The 22021-nt window shown below is 50.7% G+C and overlaps 1 protein-coding gene across 1 annotated transcript in view; it reads right to left on the bottom strand.

The window, feature by feature from the left end:
• EFNB1 (ephrin B1) overlaps positions 1 to 21703 on the bottom strand; it is a 111386-nt gene extending 89683 nt beyond the window's left edge. The window contains exon 1 of the mRNA XM_069210001.1: positions 20776 to 21703. Within this exon, the coding sequence (XP_069066102.1) occupies positions 20776 to 20903 (128 nt within the window). The 5' untranslated portion in view covers positions 20904 to 21703. The remainder of the gene's footprint in view (positions 1 to 20775) is intronic.
• Positions 21704 to 22021: the final 318 nt, after the last annotated feature.

The raw sequence follows: 22021 nt of genomic DNA, 5'->3' as shown, positions 1-22021 counted from the left end.
GGGCTGTGGCCCACACAGTGCCTGAAGAACATCCCACGGGCCAGAGCTCGTGCCCTGCACACCGTGTATGCCAAGACTGCCGCCATCATGTATGCCAAGACTGCCGCCATCATGTATGCCAAGACTGCCATCATGCATCTCAAGCCTGGTCAGAACACCTCATCCGGGAAATCCGGAAACTACGTCATTGGTGGCAAAACGCTTCGGAAAGAGCAGTAAATGCAGGGGGAGAATGCTAAGAGGCCAGTCCAAGCTCCTATCGGTAAAGTGACATTCATCCAATCAAAACATTTGGAAAAGATGGAGTTAACAACAGGCTAAAGGAAACTTTAAACTTCCTAAGCACATCTTCGAGTGAGCGCAGTATGCCAAAACCATGGTAAGAATGAAGAATATATTCTCGACCACAGAGCTCTATCATCAATGAACTTGTCCCAGTCTGGACCGAGGAGGGAATCTACAGAGATCCAGTGATGGTTACATTGTGAAGTCCATCACCCTCACTGAATTTAGAGTGACCCCTTTAAGTATATTTAATTAAAACTACTGCCACAGTTTCCCACACATGAGTAATTCTTACAATTAAATGACGCTGCCTTGAATGACGTCCTCCCTGAAGAAGGCTTATGCAGATTTTAGCAGGTAAGCCAAAACACAGGTCAGATTTTATTGGCTCACACAGCTGTTCTTTTAGGTTAAGGTTTACTGCTAGTCCAAAAATTTACACATTTGTAACGGTCACCGCTGAACAAATGTGTGGTGGAAAGGTCTTAATTACATTTATGCTTTACATGGCTTATGCCCACATTACGAGTCCAATAGCGGCCCTGCGCCATAATTAAAGATGACTTTCAACCTACTGAATAATACGGTTTATTTAGAAGTATTTTTTCCTGCCCAACAGTGGGCATTATACATTCGTTTTTGCATAAATAAATGCAACAATGTCTTCAATTTACTCAGGATCTGTTTGAGACACAAATCTCTAGATTAAACTTTCCTCACAAACAATGCTATGGAGGGGTCGGAAATGAGATTTGCAGGTTTCCAGGGAAACATTCATTTCAGAGGACAGTTGTTGAGATTGCAAAAGAAGTTCACTCCGAGGTAGAACAGGAGAGGTAAACAGCATCTCCGCTTGCAAAGAAAACAAAAATATCTGCAACACAGCCAAAGTGAAATACAGATTTTAGGGACAACGACGTGTGTAGAACCAAACTGCTAGCAACAGAGATTAAGACGAGCACTGGATGTTTTGCAACAGGTTTCCTACAGGTGGGCTTAAAACGAAATTTTATAATTAATTCTTAACAGCCACCGAACAAACGAAGAGGGTCGTGGAAACCAGAAAAAAAGAGAAAAGCAGCAATGGTAGATCTTAAGCTTGCATCTGGGGAGGACGACTCAGCCTCTCATCCTTCCAATGCTTGTTAAACAAGTTTGCTTGGTTGGTTACTTGCTGTTACTTAGCCCACACTGTGACCTTGGGCAGGCCTTGCTGGCTGTCACCTGCAGGGGTTTGAAGCAGCGGGGGTGGGGGAGATTAATGCAGCCCCTTGAATTAAATAGGCCACTCCCATAGTCATAGAACTGAGAGGAGCGTTTGATATTTCCTGTCTAGCATATCCCAGAGCTCAGAGTGCAGCCACCGACCCCCCTCTCATGACATCAGCACTGCCGCCCGGAGTCTGGACATTACTAACTGTTTACAAGGGCAAGTTATTGAAATCTGCAGGTGTACTGCCCCTCTCGTGGGTCTGGATATTAAGACCCGCTCCCATCACTTTTAGGGCACCCCCCTGCTTGGCAGCTAAGATTGTGTTGTACACGCATGCTACATACGTGTCCTGGTGCCATGTTCTCCCTCACACACCTTTCTTACACCCTCTTGGCATATGTAGACATCTCGCTGCAAACTGCGTTGGGGTGTGGCTGCTGGGCGACTTGGGCTGGCACACTCATCGTGCAGGGCCGACCGCCCCGCCCAGCCTGCAATCAGGGCATCTCAGGTGCCACGACAATCAGTGAATGACTTGGCCCATTACAGACCAGGTCCGTATCTGCGGCTGCTGTGGCCGCGCCCGTCTCTGGCCCGGGCACTCCTTTCGGACTCCACGGCCATGGGGTAGGGCTAGAAATCCAGACCAAGTCAGTCCAGATGAAACGTAAAATATATAAAGAATAAAAACTTAAAATAAAATACAAATAAAAACTGAAATAGTTTTCTGCCGGAAGGTCTGCAGGAGAGACAGACATCACAGGGCCCTAGACTTCTCAGCAGTTCAGAGAGTCGGGAGTGGCTGCTGAGAGCGCGTCAGCGGGCATGTGGCCCTTGGCACCAGCCTCGCCAGTCTTCGTAGACACACCCCAGCCACTCACCTGCTGGTTCAGGTCCGGGTGCTGCTGGGCGAGGGTGCAACAAGGGTGGCAGTGAGGCCATGCTCTTTCCCAGCAGCCTGGCTGCCCTGCTCTGGCAGGTGTCACATACTGGCACCGAGCTCTACCCCATGGCCACAGGGGGCCAAACTATATCCCGCCCTATGAGGTGGGAGAGCGTTCAACCGACGGGCACCCCAAAAATCAAGCCAACCAGCACGAAATGTGGGTCACGGGCCGCCATGTTCTGCAGCCTCAGGGAGGAAAGTGCACCCACAGCGCCCCCTTCAGGCCGGAGCGCAACTGTTTGCAGGAACAGCATGGGAACCGGAAGTAGCCACCGCTTCCGCTAAGAACCCTGCTGCCCAAGAGAACATTAAAACATGGCTTTCTGCGGCCCCCATCCGACCTCAGCGAGAGGGGACTAGTGCCCACGTGGCCAAGTGTCCTACCCGTGCCTATTTAATGGCACGCAATGCTATAGCAGTGCGTAATTTACCTAATTTGTGCCGGTGTTTGGAGGTGGTGGGCTGGGAATTATTTTTCGTCATCTGCCTTTGCCAGAGGAAAAAAAATAAAGACTGAAAGAGAAAAGGGGGTACAGAAAGGTAGGAAAACAGTGACGCATGGGGGAAAGGGGGATACAAAAGCCTATTATAAGGAAGTACCGTGCAGTGCTGGAGGGAGAGATTCGAGGCGCCTTCAAGCCTGTGCAGCCTTGAAATCAGGCCACCCACACGTTGCAGTGGGGGGCTCTTAGCAGGGGAACACTTTGGGCCCCCAGACTTTTCTATCAGTCCCCACAGGTCAGACTGAAACATATGTTTTCGTATTCTTGGTGAGAAAGTTTAGTCCCCGTGACCTCCCGACGTTTTAAGTTTGTGTACAGTGTTAATAATATTCCAGTGTGCCCTGGCGTCCCAACTCTGGGTGACTAATTGCCTAAAGGCTGGGAACGCAGCTGTGATCTGTGAGTAAACACTGCATTTCCCCACATAAAATAGGATTTGCACAATCCTGTTGGCAAAATCAAACATGTGAAAACCCAGATGGGAAATGGCCCTCTGCAAACACAACATGCTCTTAGACAGCTCCACTCAGAAGGAAAAACTCAGAGTTCAGGGGTCAGAAGTGCTCAACAAGCAAGGGGCTTAACCAGCAAGGGGGGGGGGGGGTCCTTTCATGCTCCAATATGGAAGAGGAAACGGACCCGGACTCCTTGCACCGTCGCCTGAATGTCAGCCTGATTGTTAATGGCGGCGGAAATCTAGGGCAGCGCGGCGGGAGGGCCCCCCGAGGCCTGCATCAGCCCGCACCGAGGCGCTGGGCCTTAAAGGGGCCGCGCACCTTACAAGCCGAGGAGATCCCGCTTTCATCAGAACTGGGGGAGGTTAGGCACCTTTCGGGCAGAGACGCTTTAAGGAGTGGGCTCTAGCCCCGGGGCCCAGGGAACCCCCACAATAGCACCAGCCCTGTTCTACAGTCTTGCCCTGATAACTCTTAAACAGATTGGTTTAAATACTGTTCTCCTTTAGCTCATTTTTAATCTGAGATATGTTTAAGTGTCTATTACCGGCATTTTGTAGACACATTATGTTTGTTTTATGCAACATCCGTTAAAAAAAAAAAAAGGGGCAGCACTTACCAGAAAGGAGAGGGGTCACAGGTTATTTGCAGTGATATTACTGAGCTGCTGCTGTGTTACAATATTAGAAACACATCACTATCCCTGAATACTAGATGGAAACATTTATAATTTGGACCATTGCGTCTGTGTGCTGTCCCGCCAAAGACTGGCATGAAAGACGTGAAACTGACTCACATTCAAAACTGTTCAGAACAGGGGCCCCAAAATACTCAAGATATCCCTGCTTTCGGGACAGTCACCCCTGTAACTCCCTCCCTGGCAGGAATCTGTGCATGCAACTTTTTCATTCCTTCCAGAGCCCTGCACCAAGGCAGTCACACGGGGTCAGGGGCTACCCCAGTCCCAGAGCTACAGAGAGCCCTCAAACAAAACAAACAGCCTAATAGACAGACACGTGTGAAAAGCAGAGTCTGGAAATCGGATATTTAGCTGGAAGGTGCACAGTTATTTTCCACTTTCTGGTTTGGGGGCAGAGGGAATGCACAGATCTTTAAGTGATTTTATAGAGCTTGGTAGAATTTTGCAGCGCTACAGCCAGATTAAAAGAGAGGTACGTTTCCTTAACTACAGAACGATGAAGAGCAGAGGTGGCCCCGTTTAGAAGCCACGCTCTAATTTACAGGTTGCTCAGGCACAATATTTATCTAGGTCATCTAAAAATAAAAAAAAATAAAAAATATAAATGTATAGCAAGAACCGAAGTCAGATAAAAAATGTCTGTCCATCCAGGGAGTACACTTAATACTGCAGCAGGAGTAAAAAATAACTTCCGTGGAATCCAAGGAGGGTCGGAAGTATTTCTCTTTTTGTGAACAGAAACTGAAAAAGTAGAAAGCAGAGCTCAGGTGGCAAAACAAAGTCATTAAAGGATGTTTAAAATGATTATGCTGTTAAGTGTGAGAGGGTTGGTCTAAAGCAATGGTTCCCAACCTGCGTCCAGGGACCTCTGAGGGTCCGCAAAGTCGCCTCAGGAGGTTCGCCACTGCTTGGAAAATGAAATATTAACAGATTAAAAGTGTATATAAAGTGGTCAAATGTACAATTTAAAATTTAAAAACATACTTTTAAATGAGTATCCTCAGATTTACTTGCGGGCGCAGTACAGGTGCATCAAACGAGGGGTGACTGCAATTAAATGGAGAAAAGCTCCAACCTTACTTTTATTTATTTATATTTGTTTGCAAATTAAATGTGTTATCATTTGTGTATGTCCTTGATAAATGCTCGTTTTATGTATTTTTTGTGTATTGTTATGCAGTTAAATAATGGGCAATGTTTAGGCTGGGGTCCCCAGCTTCCAGTAAGACCCCTAGCAATGATTTGGTGGGGGTGTGGTGTCCCAGATTCAGTGGGGTATTCCCCTGGTTCAATTAATGATGATGTGGGGGGTCCACAGACGTCAAAACGGTTGACAACTACAAGTCTAAAGGGAAGGTCTTGTTCCTTTCTTGTGGTGAAGGGGGCAGGGCTGTGGAGGATGAGGAAAGTTGGATTCCAAAATAAGTTTACAGGTGAACCCCGGCAAAAGATGTAGACAATGGTTTGCGCGCACACACACAAACCCCCCATCCCCCACCCCAAAACCAGGTATTAGGGAAGGCCTATCATTGGTCAGTTTGTGAGAGCAGTGTTGTGGGGAGGCCCCTATCATTGGTCAGGTTGTGAGAGCAGTGTTGTGGGGAGGCCCCTATCATTGGTCAGTTTGTGAGAGCAGTGTTGTGGGGAGGCCCCTATCATTGGTCAGTTTGTGAGAACAGTGTTGTGGGGAGGCGGACAGCTGGGATTACGGACGTCCTGTCATTGGTCTGTTTGTGAGAGGGAGAGCTAGGATTGGGGTATCATAGGTCATGGTGTGAGGGATGCAGAGCTGGGTTAGGGTTGAGTCTACCAGGGATTAGAAAGATTTGGGGGGGGGGGGGGCTCACACAATTGAATGAGGAGCAAAGGGGCTATGACTGGTCAGTGTGGGGGAGCAGTGTTGTGGGGAGCGCACTGCTGGGATTAGGGCAGATCCAGATCTTGGATTAGGGGCGGAGCTATCATCGGCCATTTTGTGGGTGGCAGAGCGGGAATTGAAGAGATTTGCGCAGATCAGTGTAATTCGAGGACGCGCTGTGGGTTAGGCCTGGTTTGCATGGTGGGATTAGGAACAGTTTCTACAGGTCTGTAAGGATCAGAGCCGCGCATGCGCAAGGGGCATGCACAAGGTCTAATGTCCTCGACTGGATCCTCCCGGTGACCCTGAAAAGGAAACGTCTATCTTTATGTCTGGTGAGACCCCCCCAACCCGCAGTCGGTATCTTCTGGGCCGGATACACACGAAATCTTAACTTCTCTGCCAGCATTTGGCGGCCATACATCCCAAACTCGATGCAAAGTGTGTGTGTGTGTGTGTGTGTGTGTGGGGGGGGGGGGGGGGGGGGGGGGCTGAGGTCAAGTGTCATCCGAGGGCTTTCTTTCTTTTTTATTTTTTAATAGCCAAATACTGAAACGAGAGCAAAATGGGCTGATTAAAAATGCCAGGAGGGATTACTGAATACTTTTCAGTAATTACGCAGGGTGGGGGCCGGGGTTACTTTCCAAGGAATATTTTGAAGCCTTTGCTTTCATTGAAGTAAGAACAGTCGAGGTGTTTTTTTAAATACCTGGGTGGTCACAAACGCTATAGGTGCTGCCTTGGGGACACTCTGGTTTGTGGGAGCCCCTAATTCGCCCTATCATTGAGCACCATGTGCGGACATGAGGGGGAGACGCTCCGAGCCCCGGTCCTTTAGCAAGAACCGCCGACTATGGGGCTGGATCTGGCCGGAAGGCCAGGCCGCTAAATCTGTAGGAATTCTTTTAAAAACCCTAGTTCCACGAGCCATTCTGGCAAATCAGCATCACGCGGGAAGAAGCCAGGAGGAGGTAGTCAGACACGTTTCACAAAAATGGGGACCAATTGGGCATTAGGGCGCAACATTCTTCGGTAAAAGAATAAACTGCGTTAAGTTGGACTCAATTGAATGATTTAAAAAGTAGCCATTTTCAAGTCAGGGTGGCGTTGGCATTGTATGAATACAAGGGAAATGCACCAAATGTGTATTGGTGTCCACTGACCTTCCTTGGCAGCTTGTATGCCACCACATGGCACAATTGAAATCCCACGGATTCTTATTTTTGGGGGTCTGTACATTTTTCAAGGATGTATTTTAGCTTGGTGCTTTTTACCGCCTTGGTCTCCCCAGGACCAGCTCACAAGTGACAGGAGTTTGCTAGCACATGGCACCTCTGAAGCCTCCGGCTGTGACCTCACAGACATGGCAAGGAGTGTACGGTGGGGTTTCAAAAGTTACTTCCTGGGCTCTCCATCACAAATGACCTTTCACTGCAGATGGACAGTAGCTTAAGCTGAACTGAAAAGAAACCTGGTGGATGGTAAACTGAGAAATGCCCATCAGGGCTCTGGTTCTCATGTAGAACATTGACTGCTGCCTTATGCCACCAAGAGAAGTGACCACAAGAGGGCGCCATATTGCAACACTGGCTCTAAACTAGCCTTGTTGCTAGGGGAAGGGGAGCACCAAAATAGTATTTTGCCCCAGGGCTCCAAAAATACTTGCACCCGAGCCGGCTGTAGGAATTTAAAGAGAAGGGTGACTGGCGCCCCAGTCTAAATTTGCAGCTCCATTTGCACCCGATTAATCCATTCATCTTGGTTTCTAGAATATGTTTGACCCCCACCTTTTTTAGGTTTTTGTGTGGGCATAGTCCTATTTAACCAGATCAATGACATGGCTGTACTAAGGTTAATTACACCTCCAAGGAGGCCAGTCTAGTGACAGAATGTCCTATAGCTGGTCTATATCGGCCATTAAAGACCCGCTCCCTTGTCAAAGGACCTCGCCTTGGGCTCGGGCCTTTTTAGGATCCAGAGACCGCCACACAGCCCCCACTCCCCCCACCAGCTATACGCAGAACGACAATCTTACTTGTTGGAATACGTTTTTATTAACACAACTTTAGTATTCTCCTAGCAAAGTCATAAATCACTTTTATAAAACAAACACAAATATTTACAAATCATGAGCTACAAACCAGTGACCATAAATCTTTTTCTGACAGGATCCCTTCCTGTCCTGAACCACCATTGGACCACACAAGTGAACCGTACCTCACCTGTATCCCTATGAGAGGCGGTTACCCTGACTACACCGTTCCTTGTCCTCACGCTCAGGGTTCCGCCCCCCCTCCAAACACCAATCAGTCTCAGGGTGTAACAGGGCGGCCAAGAGCTGGAGCCCCATGGCCCCCCCAGCGATCTGTGCTCCCTTACCCCTTAATCTGGTGTGTACATCCGCAGGTTGGCTCAGAACTTCAAGATCCTATCCCTGGTGCCCTCCCGGGGCCCTAACCTCGGGGACCCCTATGTTATTTCTGGTCACTTTAATACCTCAATTTCTGCCACGAGGGCGACCAGGGCCCCAAAGGTCCTTCGCTCTCCCCACCCGCGAAAAGTTGACCTTTAATGGCCGGTATTGGCCCACGACAGCGGGCTAAGGCTATAGCGTTTCTCAACTAAGTGAAAAAACAAAAAAGGGGAAAAAAATGTATATGTTTAGTATAAATAAATCTGCCCATCTGCGCCCGAAGGTCCCCTGGATTCTGCAACTGAGTAAGGTCCATTTAATCACGATGTACCCCACAATCACACAACCATGAAATATAGCAATCAACTCTTACGCCCGAAATCAGAAACCACACACACACATACTAACCTTGACCTACATACTGTGGAAGGGCTCCAGAGGAACCTACTTATGAGTTTCGGTACAGTTTGTACAGAAGAGGTGTGGGGGCAATAGAAAAACACCCCAATTATGCACATATAAATTGTGGGATTATAATCAAAATGAGAAAATGTTATTCCAAAAACAGGCCAGCATGTCAAAATGTAGTCTGTCTAGAAAGGAGCATAACTTGGAAAGGCACCTTGGAGATATTTAACAGGGTTCTAAGACACGGGGTATTTTTAAAGGTTGTCTCGAAGGCCGCGGCTCGCAGAAGGCAGTATTTCCGTTTTCTTCTTTAGATTAACAGATGGGCTTCGGAATCCATCTTGACTTTAATAAATGTGTGGGTCTCGGTTTTGCCTGCGGGCTTTCGTGCTCTGCTGCTCTCGTGCTCGACTAATGGTGGTTAATTTTGGGTTATGCAAATTGATTAACATGGTAATGTATATCAGTGGCCTCTAAGTGGGAATGACACGATCAAATGCAGCATTTTATTCACAGCTCGAGGGTCTTCAGCGGGGAAAGAATGCCGAGGCCATTCATACAACAGATACCACAGATGAAATTGCAACTTGGCGGTTTAACCGGTGGTACAGGTCCTGCGTGTTTCTGTTCTTATCGACACTTGAAGCATGAAAGTGCGATTAGGGCCCAAGAAGGATCCGGACCAGTGCACGCCTGGTGACACAAGCATGTAGCAACCAACTGAGCTCTCTAATTGCCTTACACAGGAACGGGGGGGTAGGGGCTTTTCCACGGCTGGCGCATGCAGAAATGTACGTAAATGTATGCCTGCCTGCAGTTTGTATCGACCTCGAGAGGATGAAAGGTTGGGTCGGAACCCTGTAGGTCGCAATACACCTGCGCACCATCCCTGTGTTTCACAGACAGAGTTATCACGCCAGGTTTGTGCGTACACGTTAGTTTTACCCCTTTTTTCTTCTTAGGGTCAGGGCTAGAGTGTCATGTGATGTGAAACACCTGGGTCCTGATTGCAAAGCGGAAAAGAAAGCAGATTGGTGTGAACTTTATGCCGTGTAGCGCCAGAAGTCGGCGGGGTGCCTTAAGCGCTGGGTACGAGAGTGGATCTTTCTAGGCCCTAAGATCGTTTTGCTGCGCGGTTCCCTCGTCACATCCTAGAGTTTGTTGCTTGTTTTTTTCTCTACTCACGTGCACCGGTGATTTTTATTTTGCATACGTTAAAAAGGACACAACGTGCGGAAAACTAAACGTCTGTAACTCCTTGGAGTGCCCAGGCACCTGCCAGCTCTGAAAAGGGTCCTTGGCAGCCTCCAGGAGCAGGCTGGCAAAGGGGCATCGTGGTGGGCACGAGGCTCGAAAGGTTAATGCGCCTGCGGTGCGCGGCAAGAGAAGATGAGCGGCCTCCGACATCTTTACCCATCAGAACTGTGCATAGATTCGGCTAATTTCACACGTGTGTTCACAAGGCTCCGTTAGACTAATGTGCGCACAACTGTACACTTCCGAGCCCTTTGTAATGGAGTCAAGCTGTCACTATGACATACTTTCGTGTAAACCATTCATTGTTTTTACAGTTTTAAGAGTTATACGGCTACATTTTACTCAAGTCAACTTGACTTCCAATAACACTGGGTAAACGTAAGCAAGCCAGATTGGCAAACAGAATCACAAAAAAAAGACTCCGGCACCCACAAGTCAAAACCGATCGCACGTCTAGTCACCAGTGGAGTGGCAACAAACCTACCACCATCGGAGTCCATGAGGCGCGCACACAAACCTACCACCACCAGTGGAGTGTCCAAGAGGCACAAACCTACCACCACCAGCTGGAGTGGCCAACGGCCGCACACAAACCTACCACCACCAGGCTGGAGTGGCCAACGGGCGCACACAAACCTACCACCACCAGCTGGAGTGGCCAACGGGCGCACACAAACCTACCACCACCAGCTGGAGTGGCCAACGGGCGCACACAAACCTACACCACGAGCTGGAGTGGACAACTGGTGCACACAAACCTACCACCACCAGCTGGAGTGGCCATCGGGTGCACACAAACCTACCACCACCAGCTGGAGTGGACAACTGGTGCACACAAACCTACCACCACCAGCTGGAGTGGCCATCGGACACACACAAACCTACCACCACCAGCTGGAGTGGCCATCGGACACACAAACCTACACCACGAGCTGGAGTGGACAACTGGTGCACACAAACCTACCACCACCAGCTGGAGTGGCCATCGGACACACACAAACCTACACCACGAACTGGAGTGGACAACTGGTGCACACAAACCTACCACCACCACCAGCTGGGGTGGCTGACAGGCACACTTGCCAACCCCATTTGGAGTACCTAACACAAACACAAAACAGGTCTACACTCCCAAGATAGCCACAAACAGGCCCAGAAGTCACCTCACAAGCTACAGTGGTCAACAGGCACGCACACAGGTCTATGGCCATATGCCACAGCAGCCAACAGCCAGGCAGACAGTCACAAGTCAGAGTGACAGCAGACAAGCACACAGCATAGTCGAGTGCTAGAGTGCCCACTGGCGGTCACAAGCTACATCTGCCAAAAGGCAAGTGAACAGCCACAAGATAAGAGTGGTAGATTTCTTGCCACAGACCTACAGCTGTAAGCTAGCATCTAGGGTCAGCAGGCACACAGGTGTGTCACAGGCCTGATGCTCGAGCCAGCTGGCACAGGAGTGTGCCACCATTTGCAAGTACCACACATAACCAGCCCCTTGCTGCCCGCTGCCCGCTTGTCTGGAAAGCACAGCAGTGATTTTCTAACCCGCGGATAATAAAAGTTCCATGGCGGCGTGTGATATTTATAGGGTACTAGCCACAGGGACTCCTGGTTTCAGTAAAAGAAGTGATTGCACTCGCCCACCTTTCTAAAAATAAATATTCAGTAGCTAAAAGAGGTGCATTCCACAGATCCGACTAGAGAAATGATACTATCCCACATTTGCAGGCGCTACAAATATTAATGAAACATGTTTAACAGATCAGCTACCCATCACTAGGGGGTGAAAGCAGCACAACACAGGGGGTCGTTATTCAATCAAGGGTGAGTAGGTTTTGGCCCCCAGAAGGACTGAGTGCAGGGGAGGACTAACAGATAGACTGACTAACTTAACCGACGAAGCCACAAGATTCTAAACAAATTAACTTCTCTCATGGGCCACAGCTTAGAAGTCAACATTGGAGCACCTAAAGTGAACTCAATTCTTTTAAGCGCTATGTTGATTACTAAACTTGGTTGAATTGGCGCCAGGCCAGGTGCACTTTTCTAGGGGAATGTAGAAATCTTTAAAATGAAAATATTCACTTTCCAAGAGCGCCTTGCTTTCCAGCGCCTCTTTCTTCACCAGTTTAGGCGTTGGACTAGGAGCTCTTTGCACAAGCGCTTCTAGATTTTTATCCATGACTGATATATATTATGAATTTCTCTCCCACGAGCAGTAAACCGCTTTGCTGCTCAGGCATTATATTAAACATTAAAAACAGGTCGGGATCACTTCTAGGAGATGGTGAGGCTAATGGATGTAGGTCCGATGAGGGCACAGGAGGGTGCCACGACCATCGCCCACTCCAGTGGTATTAAAGAAAGTGCAAGGGCTGTGAGAGCCGAGCAGGCCCCGCACTCTGCTCGGATGGGACATCACTGGGACTTGTGGCCATCTTAACGTCCACAGGCCCTGCCGACGTTGTGACACGCTCAGTGTGTGATCCTCGCCACTTCCGGAGCAGGCCGATGAGACGTGTTGTGGACAGTGCCCTGCAGGGACTCCTCTGCCAGGCCGGAGCACTTTCACAAGTGACGTATAATCGATAGTTCTCAGCGAGAAGGCTATTTAATCCGAGCTTTTCAGCAGGGCCCTAATAACTGTTAATAGTATTAGAACCTCAGAAATTTGACATTTAAGAAGAGTAATGCACATTTCTGTGCACAGCTCCAACAGCGTCCAGTTGGAAGGTTATTTTAATATTAACCCCTTAACAAGGAGCGGTACTACTTGTGGGGACTGTAATCTGGGCACCCCTTTAACAAGGAAGCCCGCCTCTCATCCACTGGAGGACGTGACCGGGCAGTACAGTCGCCCCCTGGGCTATTGGCCCTAGCAGCTGGTAGTGCCAACCCACCACTCTGACGTAGCAGCAGTTTCATAAGTTTGCAGCACGCAGCCCCGGTGCGTCTGCCCTCGACTGCCAACAGCCACCCAAGTTAAACTAGGGAGACTTTGGAAAACGTATAGAAAAGAGTTATTGATGCCACCTACGTGTCCTGGAGCCGCAACGCTGCGACCAGCTAGCACGGACTTTAATGCAAGGGAATTATTTAGAAAATGTTCTGAATTTTGTAGAACGTCACTGCTTTGCCCAAGGAACATTTTATTGTTCAAAAGAGCTGAACTGTAATAATTGGGGGGGGGGGGGGGGGGGGGGGGTGAGCGCGCGCGCACCCCGAGACATTAACCGATGTGAAGTGTGTGTGCTCACCCCAAGATATCAACTGATGTGATGTGTGGGTGCCCCCCCACACCCCGAGACATTAACCAATATGAAGTGTGGGTGTGCCCCCCCACCCCGAGACATCAACCAATGAGAAGTGCCGTCTCCGCACGGGTCAGGACCACTTTTAGCTGTTGGGAAGTGTTGTGCATTTCTGGGCGTCGCAGCGCTGGGGTGGGTAAAGTGCTGATGCGTTTACGCGCGCGCGCAGCGCAGTCCACGGTGACTTACTCCTACCTGGGGGTATCTTTCAATCCAAAATTATGATTCAAGTAAACCTTTTGCAGCAAACATCGTTGGAGCGGTAAATTGGACATGGGTGGGACACCTGCCATCCCACCCATGATCCTGAACTGTAAGGAAGCCCCCCCCAGGTCTCCCACCCCCTTCACTAGACAGGAATACAAAAATAAAACACTCCATTCCTCCCCCGATAAGTAGGCCACTTATGTGAGCCGGCGCCGGAAAAGGCACATTTTGAATATAAAAGGAACTGTTTATACAGTTCAGAAAGTCAACCACTAAATGGATAGAGGGCCGGATCAGAGAGTCCTGGGGGGGATCGGGGGCGTTGTATGACGCCCCCCACCCCACAGTCCAGAAAGAGGAAATCAGAGGAGGCATTTCATTTACCCATGACAAGATAATCAGCCTGTTTTGCAAGGGGCCGTCTGGTTCCAGAGCTCGCCTTCCCTACAAGAAAAATATTACAAACTGGCTTCCTTGGGGGTTGGGGGGCACCCACCATTTATTGGGAAATTACAGTCAAGACATCATTGCCCGTAGCACGGCTGAGATAAAGGCATCTTGTCAGTGAACACGTCCATGTCTTAATGCAGCCCCGAAGGCTCGCGCACCCTCAGTTTTTAGGTCTGGCTTGAGAGAGCAGTTGTCTGCGGTACATATAGTTATCAAATAATTAATTTGTATATGGGATGGGCGCCGGGGCGGGGAGTACTCTCTCGCTCCAAACCCTATTGACTCTTAAGTCTGTCTCTCCACTTCTTATGGGGTGCCTCCATTGAAATGCGCGAGAAGCTATTATACACCTCGAAAGTACAATTTAGTCACCATACATTAAATTATTTATCTCGCAGGTGCGTTTTATACAGAAAACAGTCTTTTTTTTGGATTCACTGCAGTGTTTTTTCCTCTTTTATCAGAACTCAAAGTCCGAGGCAGACCCTTAGGTTTTGATTTCAGTTGCCATATTTGCCCTCAGATAAGGCAACATTTCTTTAAGACACGAAGACATCCGGAGAAAATATCTGACCTGCCGCCTATAAGTAGAAGTATATTATCTAAGAAAGGTTCAAAGTGGTGAAAGGTTTAGCAATCTACAGACGTACCCAAGGGTCATACGTCATAGTTCAAGTAATTACAGAGGGTAGACACACTGGGATGGACAGTTCTAAATAAACTCACTGAAGTTACCATGGGGCAGTCAGTCACCTGCCCGGACCCTGGCCTCGTAGGTGCTTAGAAGCACATATCCAATGCTCGATGGCAGGAATCACGACGCCGCCGTGACAATGGTGGGAGGGGGGGCCTATTTACAGCCCTGCCTTAAGGGGCCTGCGCGTTCTAGGGGCACAACCCAGCAGCACTCGGGGCGCAGGCCACTGAGAGACTCTGCGCTTGTGGGCACCGCATGGCATGTGTTAAGGGGTGAACTGCGGAGGACAGGGTATTGGCTCCAGTCACTCCATGCCCTGAGCAATTTTCAGGAATTTGAAGAGCCATAAATGTTATATGTCCCTTAAGGGTTGGCCATGGAGTTAGCGTCGCCTTGCAGGTCAGACATCCCTCATTCAAAACCCTTTCACCTCAACCTTTTCTGGGTGGGGGGTGGGAGGGTTAGTGCATCTATGAGGGTTGCCCACAATCATTGATTCGGAGAGCAAAGGTCGGGAAGCAGGTGTTGCCTTGACTGCGACCACCGAGTTCCCTCTGGCATCTTTAAGACTATGCATTGCCCCCCAATATGTCAATTCCAAGCTTTCACCTTAACTGTTGGTTTCTGTAAATACATTAAATTGTAATTTCTGATAAATATGCCCGTGTGTCCATCCGCACACGAGACCCGTCCGAGTGGGTCCGAGGCCTACATTCACAGACATTAGAGGGTCACAGACGTCTCTCTGGATGTGACCGGCCTGCTTTGAGAGACCCTACAGTCCTTCCGGACATTAACAGGGCGCACAGGTGCCGCCTTCGGAGTGGACAGGACTGTGGTTATTTACAGACCAGCCTAGAAAGAATATATTGTACATTACATACATGATAGGGGGTTGAGCGTTCGACTCAAGGGTGCATTTCGGTTACTCAAAGACCTGTTTTAGAGAGGCTGACTTCGGGCAGATCGCAGACTCAAGGCTCACCTAGATCGCTGAAAAAACGCCGTCGTGGGAAGGGAGGCAAAAAGGGAAAATTAAAATGTTTTCCAATTTAACTATTCTAATGCTTCACTGACAAATTATTTCCCAGGCGCCGGTGAGCAGGGTAATCCCTCGGCCTAGTAGCCATAGGCGGATGTGGGCCCACTGCTTGCAAATTGACCCCCAAGACTTCACGATGGTAAAAGAAGCTAGACACCCCAGGGGAGACAGTATCACACCCCCTGGTCTCCATATCTCGCGTTTGTCTGGAAACGTGCCGGGCTCATGCGAGGCTTCATCCTTCACAGTGGCTCGACAAAGCTACTATTACCCTGATCATGGTTTGAAAATAAGAAAAAGGTGCGAGGGAGACATCTAAAGGCGAGGTGAGAAGTTTGTCCCATAAAAATGTGCGTTTCTTCTTGGGGGATACAAGCCCTTTCAGGGAGTGTTGAGTGGAGTTTAGAAACCATCGGAGCACAGCGGAAGAGCAGAGACGTATTCACTGACCCCATGTAGATGTTTCTCGGAGCACCGCACAATCAGGTTGGAAAACGATGGATTAAAAAAAAAAAAAAAGAAGATTGATGGGCACAGGGTGGGAGAGAGGTGGGCTACAGATTGGCACACTTGAACCCTCTGTGGGTTCATGATCTGACAGAGTCTCAAGCAACCGCCCTCTCTGGCATATTGAGGGGCGCTTGTGGTCTCCAGGCGGTAATCGCCCTCTCAGGATGCACCCCCAAACTGCTGCACCCTGCATTGTATTTGCCTAAAAAGTTTGATGAGAAGTCCCTCTGCTGTCAGGGGGCGGGTGACTTTGGTGTGCCCTGTCCAGCAAGCTCCGCGTTACTTCTTACAGACCCCATAAGAAGTCTCACCTCGAAGGTGTATAGAGCCCCCCCCCCCCCCCATCTGTGTCCCACTCACTGGTACAAGTTTCCTTGTGTTGTTAAGACTAGCATTTACGACACGCACCCCTTAAAAGTTCACAGGTTAACAAATCCCAACCCCCATGCATGCCAGTGAGGCGATGAATATTTGGGGAAACCCCTTTTCACGCGCAGCCGTGGTGTAGCCCGGACTCGGACCGGGGCTACGGCGCCGAGCTGGTTGCCCGTGGACATTTGTCAAAAGCCAAACTTGAGCTCCAGACAAAGGGAAACGTCGGCGTAAAAAGTAATTTAATATTAAGAAACAGTAAAAAATAATTCAAGATAAATAACAAAAAAAGACACACAGGCTTCACAGGTAAAGACGGTGAAACCTTTCCTAAGGGGCCGGGGAAGGCCGTACGGATGGGACGGGGCCTGCGCCGTGGGGACCGCCATCCGCCACCCGGCCTTGCAGAAAGCAATGCCCCAAAGTTTAGAAAACTACTCAATACCACCTCCGTCGCAGGTTGCCCCAGACAGCACTTAACCAAACTCTTAATACGAATTAAAGCCGGGGCTCGGCTGCAGGATTCCGACGGCCTTCACGCTAGACTCCGCTGAAACCCAACCACGAACTTCCCTTATGAAAGCAGAAGCGACCTCGCAGGTTAAGAGTATATTTGAGAGACCAGAAAGGAAATCTTGGCCTTTAAAAATGGGAATATGCTTCCTAGGTATTAAAACACCCTGTATTTTCATATCACTTGCTCGCAAAGTTCTGCCATTACTCCGTACAAAGTTATTTTACGCACCATCACGGATAGTGAAAGCGCGAGGCGCTATGAACGGCCGCCACTCACAGATAACCCACGGATGGCCGTCAGGATTGTGTTTGGAACCCGATGTTTAACCCACTAAAAATACATCCCACGGTGACATGTAACCATGTGCGAGGAACACAATTACGAGGGAAAAATACAGACTGCCAGGGACGCACCAGTATACAAGTAAAGTATTGCAGGCGTTCTGCTGAATACTAGCGCTCAGCGTCCACATAGCGCTCAGAAACTAAGTGCGTCATATACTCTACTTCTACAGTTATTTTGGCTGTCCTTAACTACTAGGGCTGAGAAGACCTAGCGGCATGAGGGACCTCCAGTCGGCAATCCAGGCACCCTCCGAAAGTGTACACCCCCCAAAACAAAAAACCGTTCCACAGCTCCCCAACACGACTGAGACTTAACATCAAAATAAATATGAAGCTTTTTGTGCCACCATCGAGGTTATTGGTGGTCACCGAGGTATGCCAGGGCCTACTCGGGCACGCAGAGCCCGGCTACGGACACATCAGGCCCGGAGAAGAGTTCATCGTGCGCGGGGGAAACTTAAACACGGCGTCCGATGCCGCGCAGGGCAGCACCGATGGATAACATCTACAGCGCTTAGAAATAGCTGAAGGGTGGTGCAAGGCGCCATCAGAAATAGACATCAGATCGCGCTGGACACAGACTTACTGGCGAATGACGTTCAATGTGCCACAGATCGTGAAAAGGCTGAGGAAGTCGAGAGGGACCCTCGGAGTGAGGGTCACGGGCCCAGTATTACACGGAGCGACCACCCGAGCCCCTCGACCGTCAGAGGAGAGTGACAAACTACAACGCTTCAAATATACTGTCTACAAAGCCGGGGTTTTACAACCAGGCCCGGGGACAAACTAGTGAACAAGTGACAGACCCCCGGCACAGGTGGGTCTGTGAAACCACCCTCTCCCCAGACAGACAGTGGGGTCTCGCGCGAAGGTTTCTCTTCCGATCTTTGGTGGGGCGCTGCCCCTTCAGGATAGGGCGGCCCGGTTGTTCCAAGAAGGAGTCTGTCGGTCTTCAGTTCTCCCTTGAATCGATTTATTCCTCGGACCAGGGCGCAGAGCCGAGCGCCCAGCCACCGTACGGCCCAGCCTCGAGGGTCTGTGTGAGGCTTCGAGGAGCGTCCGAGGCCGTGGCCTGCCCCTCACTGCGGACGTTGCTGTCTGACATGAGTCTAGTATAGGGGGGCAAACCGTGCATGCCCGCTATGAAAAACGCACCAGTGCCAACCCACCCAAGTGTCTTACAAAACAAAACGGGGTAATAACGTGAATTAGAGCGCCTAGAGACCCGAAGGGTTACATAAAATGCATTAAACTGAACTGCGAGTCAGGGCATGTCTGGCCCGTGTGTCACTGACCCATCTCAAGAGCAGGGCCATAGTCACGTCAACCAAGCCTGGCAAGGGGCACGATACCACCTCAGGAACTGAGTGGCACAGCCTGCCTGGGGCCCACAAAACTTCTTTCAACAAAGGCCGATTTCCCGCGTTTGATTTCCCTGCCCACCGAATCCGCCTGTGCGTAAAGCTGCCCCAAGAGCGCACCTGGCATCAGCGCCTGGACGCATCTTAGCAGGAGCTACGGTTGGGAGGAGGGCACGGCAAGGCACGTTTAAGAACGGATGCAGAGAGACACCCCTAGTTGCTACGGGGGTATTACTGTAAGAGACCGATAAAGAAAACACGAGGACTGGGGGACGTGTTTCGCCTCTAAGCGCTATCACCGAGCTATTACACCCTCCCGTAAACACACACGGAAGATCAGGGTTTATACTTTAAGACAGGGGCTGTTGGCACCCGTCGGACCAAGGCACAGCGGAAGGGGGTGGGGGTAATTCTCCGCCATGCAGAGGCGCCCCCTCAGCTGAGATCAGCAAAGCAACAGTGCTCATTTGAACCAGTTTTCATAGATGACCGGAGAATTTGCTCCAAGGCGATGACTGTGCAATGGGCACACCAACCCTCCGAGCTACAGCACCAGATAAGATGGTGGGGTACACCTACAGGGGAATCGTCGTATTAAGGCCGAGCCTCCCCCACGTGGTATCGAACCTGATCTAACATGTTTTCCAGGTCAGTACCTCATTCCTTCAAAGGTCTCCCCAGTCTTTCAGGTGACATGCGCAAACCAGCGATTGTAAAACTGATCTGAGCTCTGCGCGATCAGGGCTCACCCCCCCCCCGGGCTTGTGTCACTCTGGAGAGGGGTCGACGGGACACGGGGGAGAAGGGACACTTTTAGAAATGGGGCCTACAAACCTGGTCAAAGATGCGCCCTCGGAAACAGGCGGCTGAGTTCAGAGAAGGATACGATGGACTTTCAAAGCCATGGAAAACAGTGTTCTCTCTGCTTCTGGGCGCAGAAGAACGGGGTCTTTATACCAAAATAAATAATGTTCACTAGAATCCCTTTTTTGACAAATTAAGTTCTGATTTCTTGAATATGAACTAGAAAGGCGCGTGTGCATCGCGGGCTGCAGGAATCAATGCAAGGCTCGCGTTCCATTCACTAGCGCCTCGTGACTAATAGGCGCACCTCGGCTCGGTGTGAGCAGGGTGGGACACCAAGGGAGATATGCAGAGCGCGCCGCTCTCCAGACAGAAGGTGGCCAGGCACTCCAGGCGCTAGAATAGGACCGACAGAATGAAGCAACAGCGACAACACAGCGGGTTGACACCCCGACCGAGGGTGCATAAGCTAAAATAGACAGGCGTAAGCCCGGGCTTAAAGCGCTCCGGTTATTCGCCTTCCAAGGCGCGTCACTTCGTAGTTACATTCAATAACGAAGGAGAGTCGGCGCTGCGTGACTAGTTCACACGAAGGGCTTCGAAGCACTTCCTGGTTTACGTTACTTGAGGGTAATCGAGGCAAATAGGGCTGTTTACAAAGGACACATTCACAGTGACCCATCTCCATGTCTGTACTTCTAGGGCCACCTCTCCGCCCCCCACGAATACCTAAATGTGTGCGCTAAACTACTGCGTGAGAGACGCCACATTTCTTCAACTATCCATGCAGCTCCTGCGCGCCAGGCCTCAAACCACCCTCCCCGCACACCCTTCAAAAGGCTGACCCCCCACCACTGGAGCTGGATACAGCACACCCTCCCGCTTCACAAGCACGGTACTGCTTAATTACGTTGCACTCGACCAGTAGGCGCTTTTCCACTAAGTGGCAAAATAGGCGCTTTACAACAAAGAGGAGTGTTGCAAACCTGAAGGGAGGGGTGCACGGACAGACCACAAGCCATGACAACTGTAGTACCGTGTATATCACTATGGACTGCAAAAGGGGGGGCTGTAGCAGAGCAGGGCCCCATCGGGGCTAGAGACAATGTGAAATCTTACTTCTGGTTGCGTGAACTCCAAGACACCGCCTCCAGGTTCTTAGCCAAGGGCAGGGCCATCCTGCACAGCACCAGCAAGATCCCAAAGAGATACCCCCAGAGGCAGCAGGGCATCCTCCTCCCGGGCATGGTCCAGGTACCCCCAAAACACAAGCGCGCAAAGACCACCACAAATCCAAGGGTCCCTCCGGCGGCGCGGCGTCTCCACCGCTCGAAAAACTTCACACCTGCATCCGGCAGCCAAGGCGAGAAGTCTCAAAATGAATGGATGAGGGTAGCGCCCACCTTCACAGTCCCCTGCGTCTGGGCGCTAGATGGGAGGGATGAGCAATGTTCTGGGATGGAGAGGGGTGCGGGAGATGGAGACAATGAATCTGTGGAGTGAGGCCGGATGAATCCACGGTATGGGGGTGGGGGGAGTTTTCCATGTAAATCCACTACAGGGGACCCCCAGAGGGTGCCGGGAGCGTTCCGCCTGCCCCACGCGGTTACACAGATCCAGATCCTTATTGCACCGCTGCGCTCGTGTGCCCCCGCCCAGGGCGGATCCGAGGGGTGGGCGCCATGGGTCACCCCGGCTCCTACTGCACCCCACTTTGGGAGAATGCGTTTGAGGGTGGGCAATGTGGTGCCAGAAATTCCCAATATTGTTTCTGGAGGTGAACTTTCCTTTAGGTCTCGCTTTCCCTGGTACGCGGCGCCTTCTGGAGATCTCCAGGCGGATGAACCGGGACAACCCCGCAAACACCCAGGGCACTCCCCCAGAGGCTGCTTCCTTCCTCCCCGGCTCGGGCTCCTCTTCCCCCGCCCGTGCCTGTCTCCTTCGGTGCGCTCAGCGGCCGCGTCGGCTCCCGGTGCCCTCCTTCCTGCGGCGCGCCCTGGCTCTCTGCGGCGGTGGATGCGCTTCCTTCGGGCGCCCGGCTCAGACTGATGCGCCTCCCACGGCCGCGCGCACACTACCGCCCTCCGCAGGCCACGCCTCACCGGTCTGACCAATCAGCGACGCGCCTGCTGCTCGGCCACACCCACCACTGCCTGGGACAGGCTCGGCTCCCCTGGAACCCCGCCCACTTCTTAAAGGGCCGGCGTCCTTGTGTAAAAGCAGAGGCCTGGGAGAAGAGGCCGGAGAGAGTGAATGGGCTCCGTGAAGAGCGGGAGGTGGGGAGTGCAGGGAGCTCAGCAGTGGCATCAGGGCATGCAATCATTGCACCTTGGAACACTCACTCACTGCCCTGTGGCACTGCTTT

The sequence above is a fragment of the Pleurodeles waltl genome, chromosome 2_1 (assembly GCF_031143425.1).
Source record: "Pleurodeles waltl isolate 20211129_DDA chromosome 2_1, aPleWal1.hap1.20221129, whole genome shotgun sequence".
Lineage (NCBI taxonomy): Eukaryota > Metazoa > Chordata > Amphibia > Caudata > Salamandridae > Pleurodeles > Pleurodeles waltl.
Note: the sequence above shows the minus strand (reverse complement) of the source record. Positions and strands in the feature narration are given on the sequence as shown.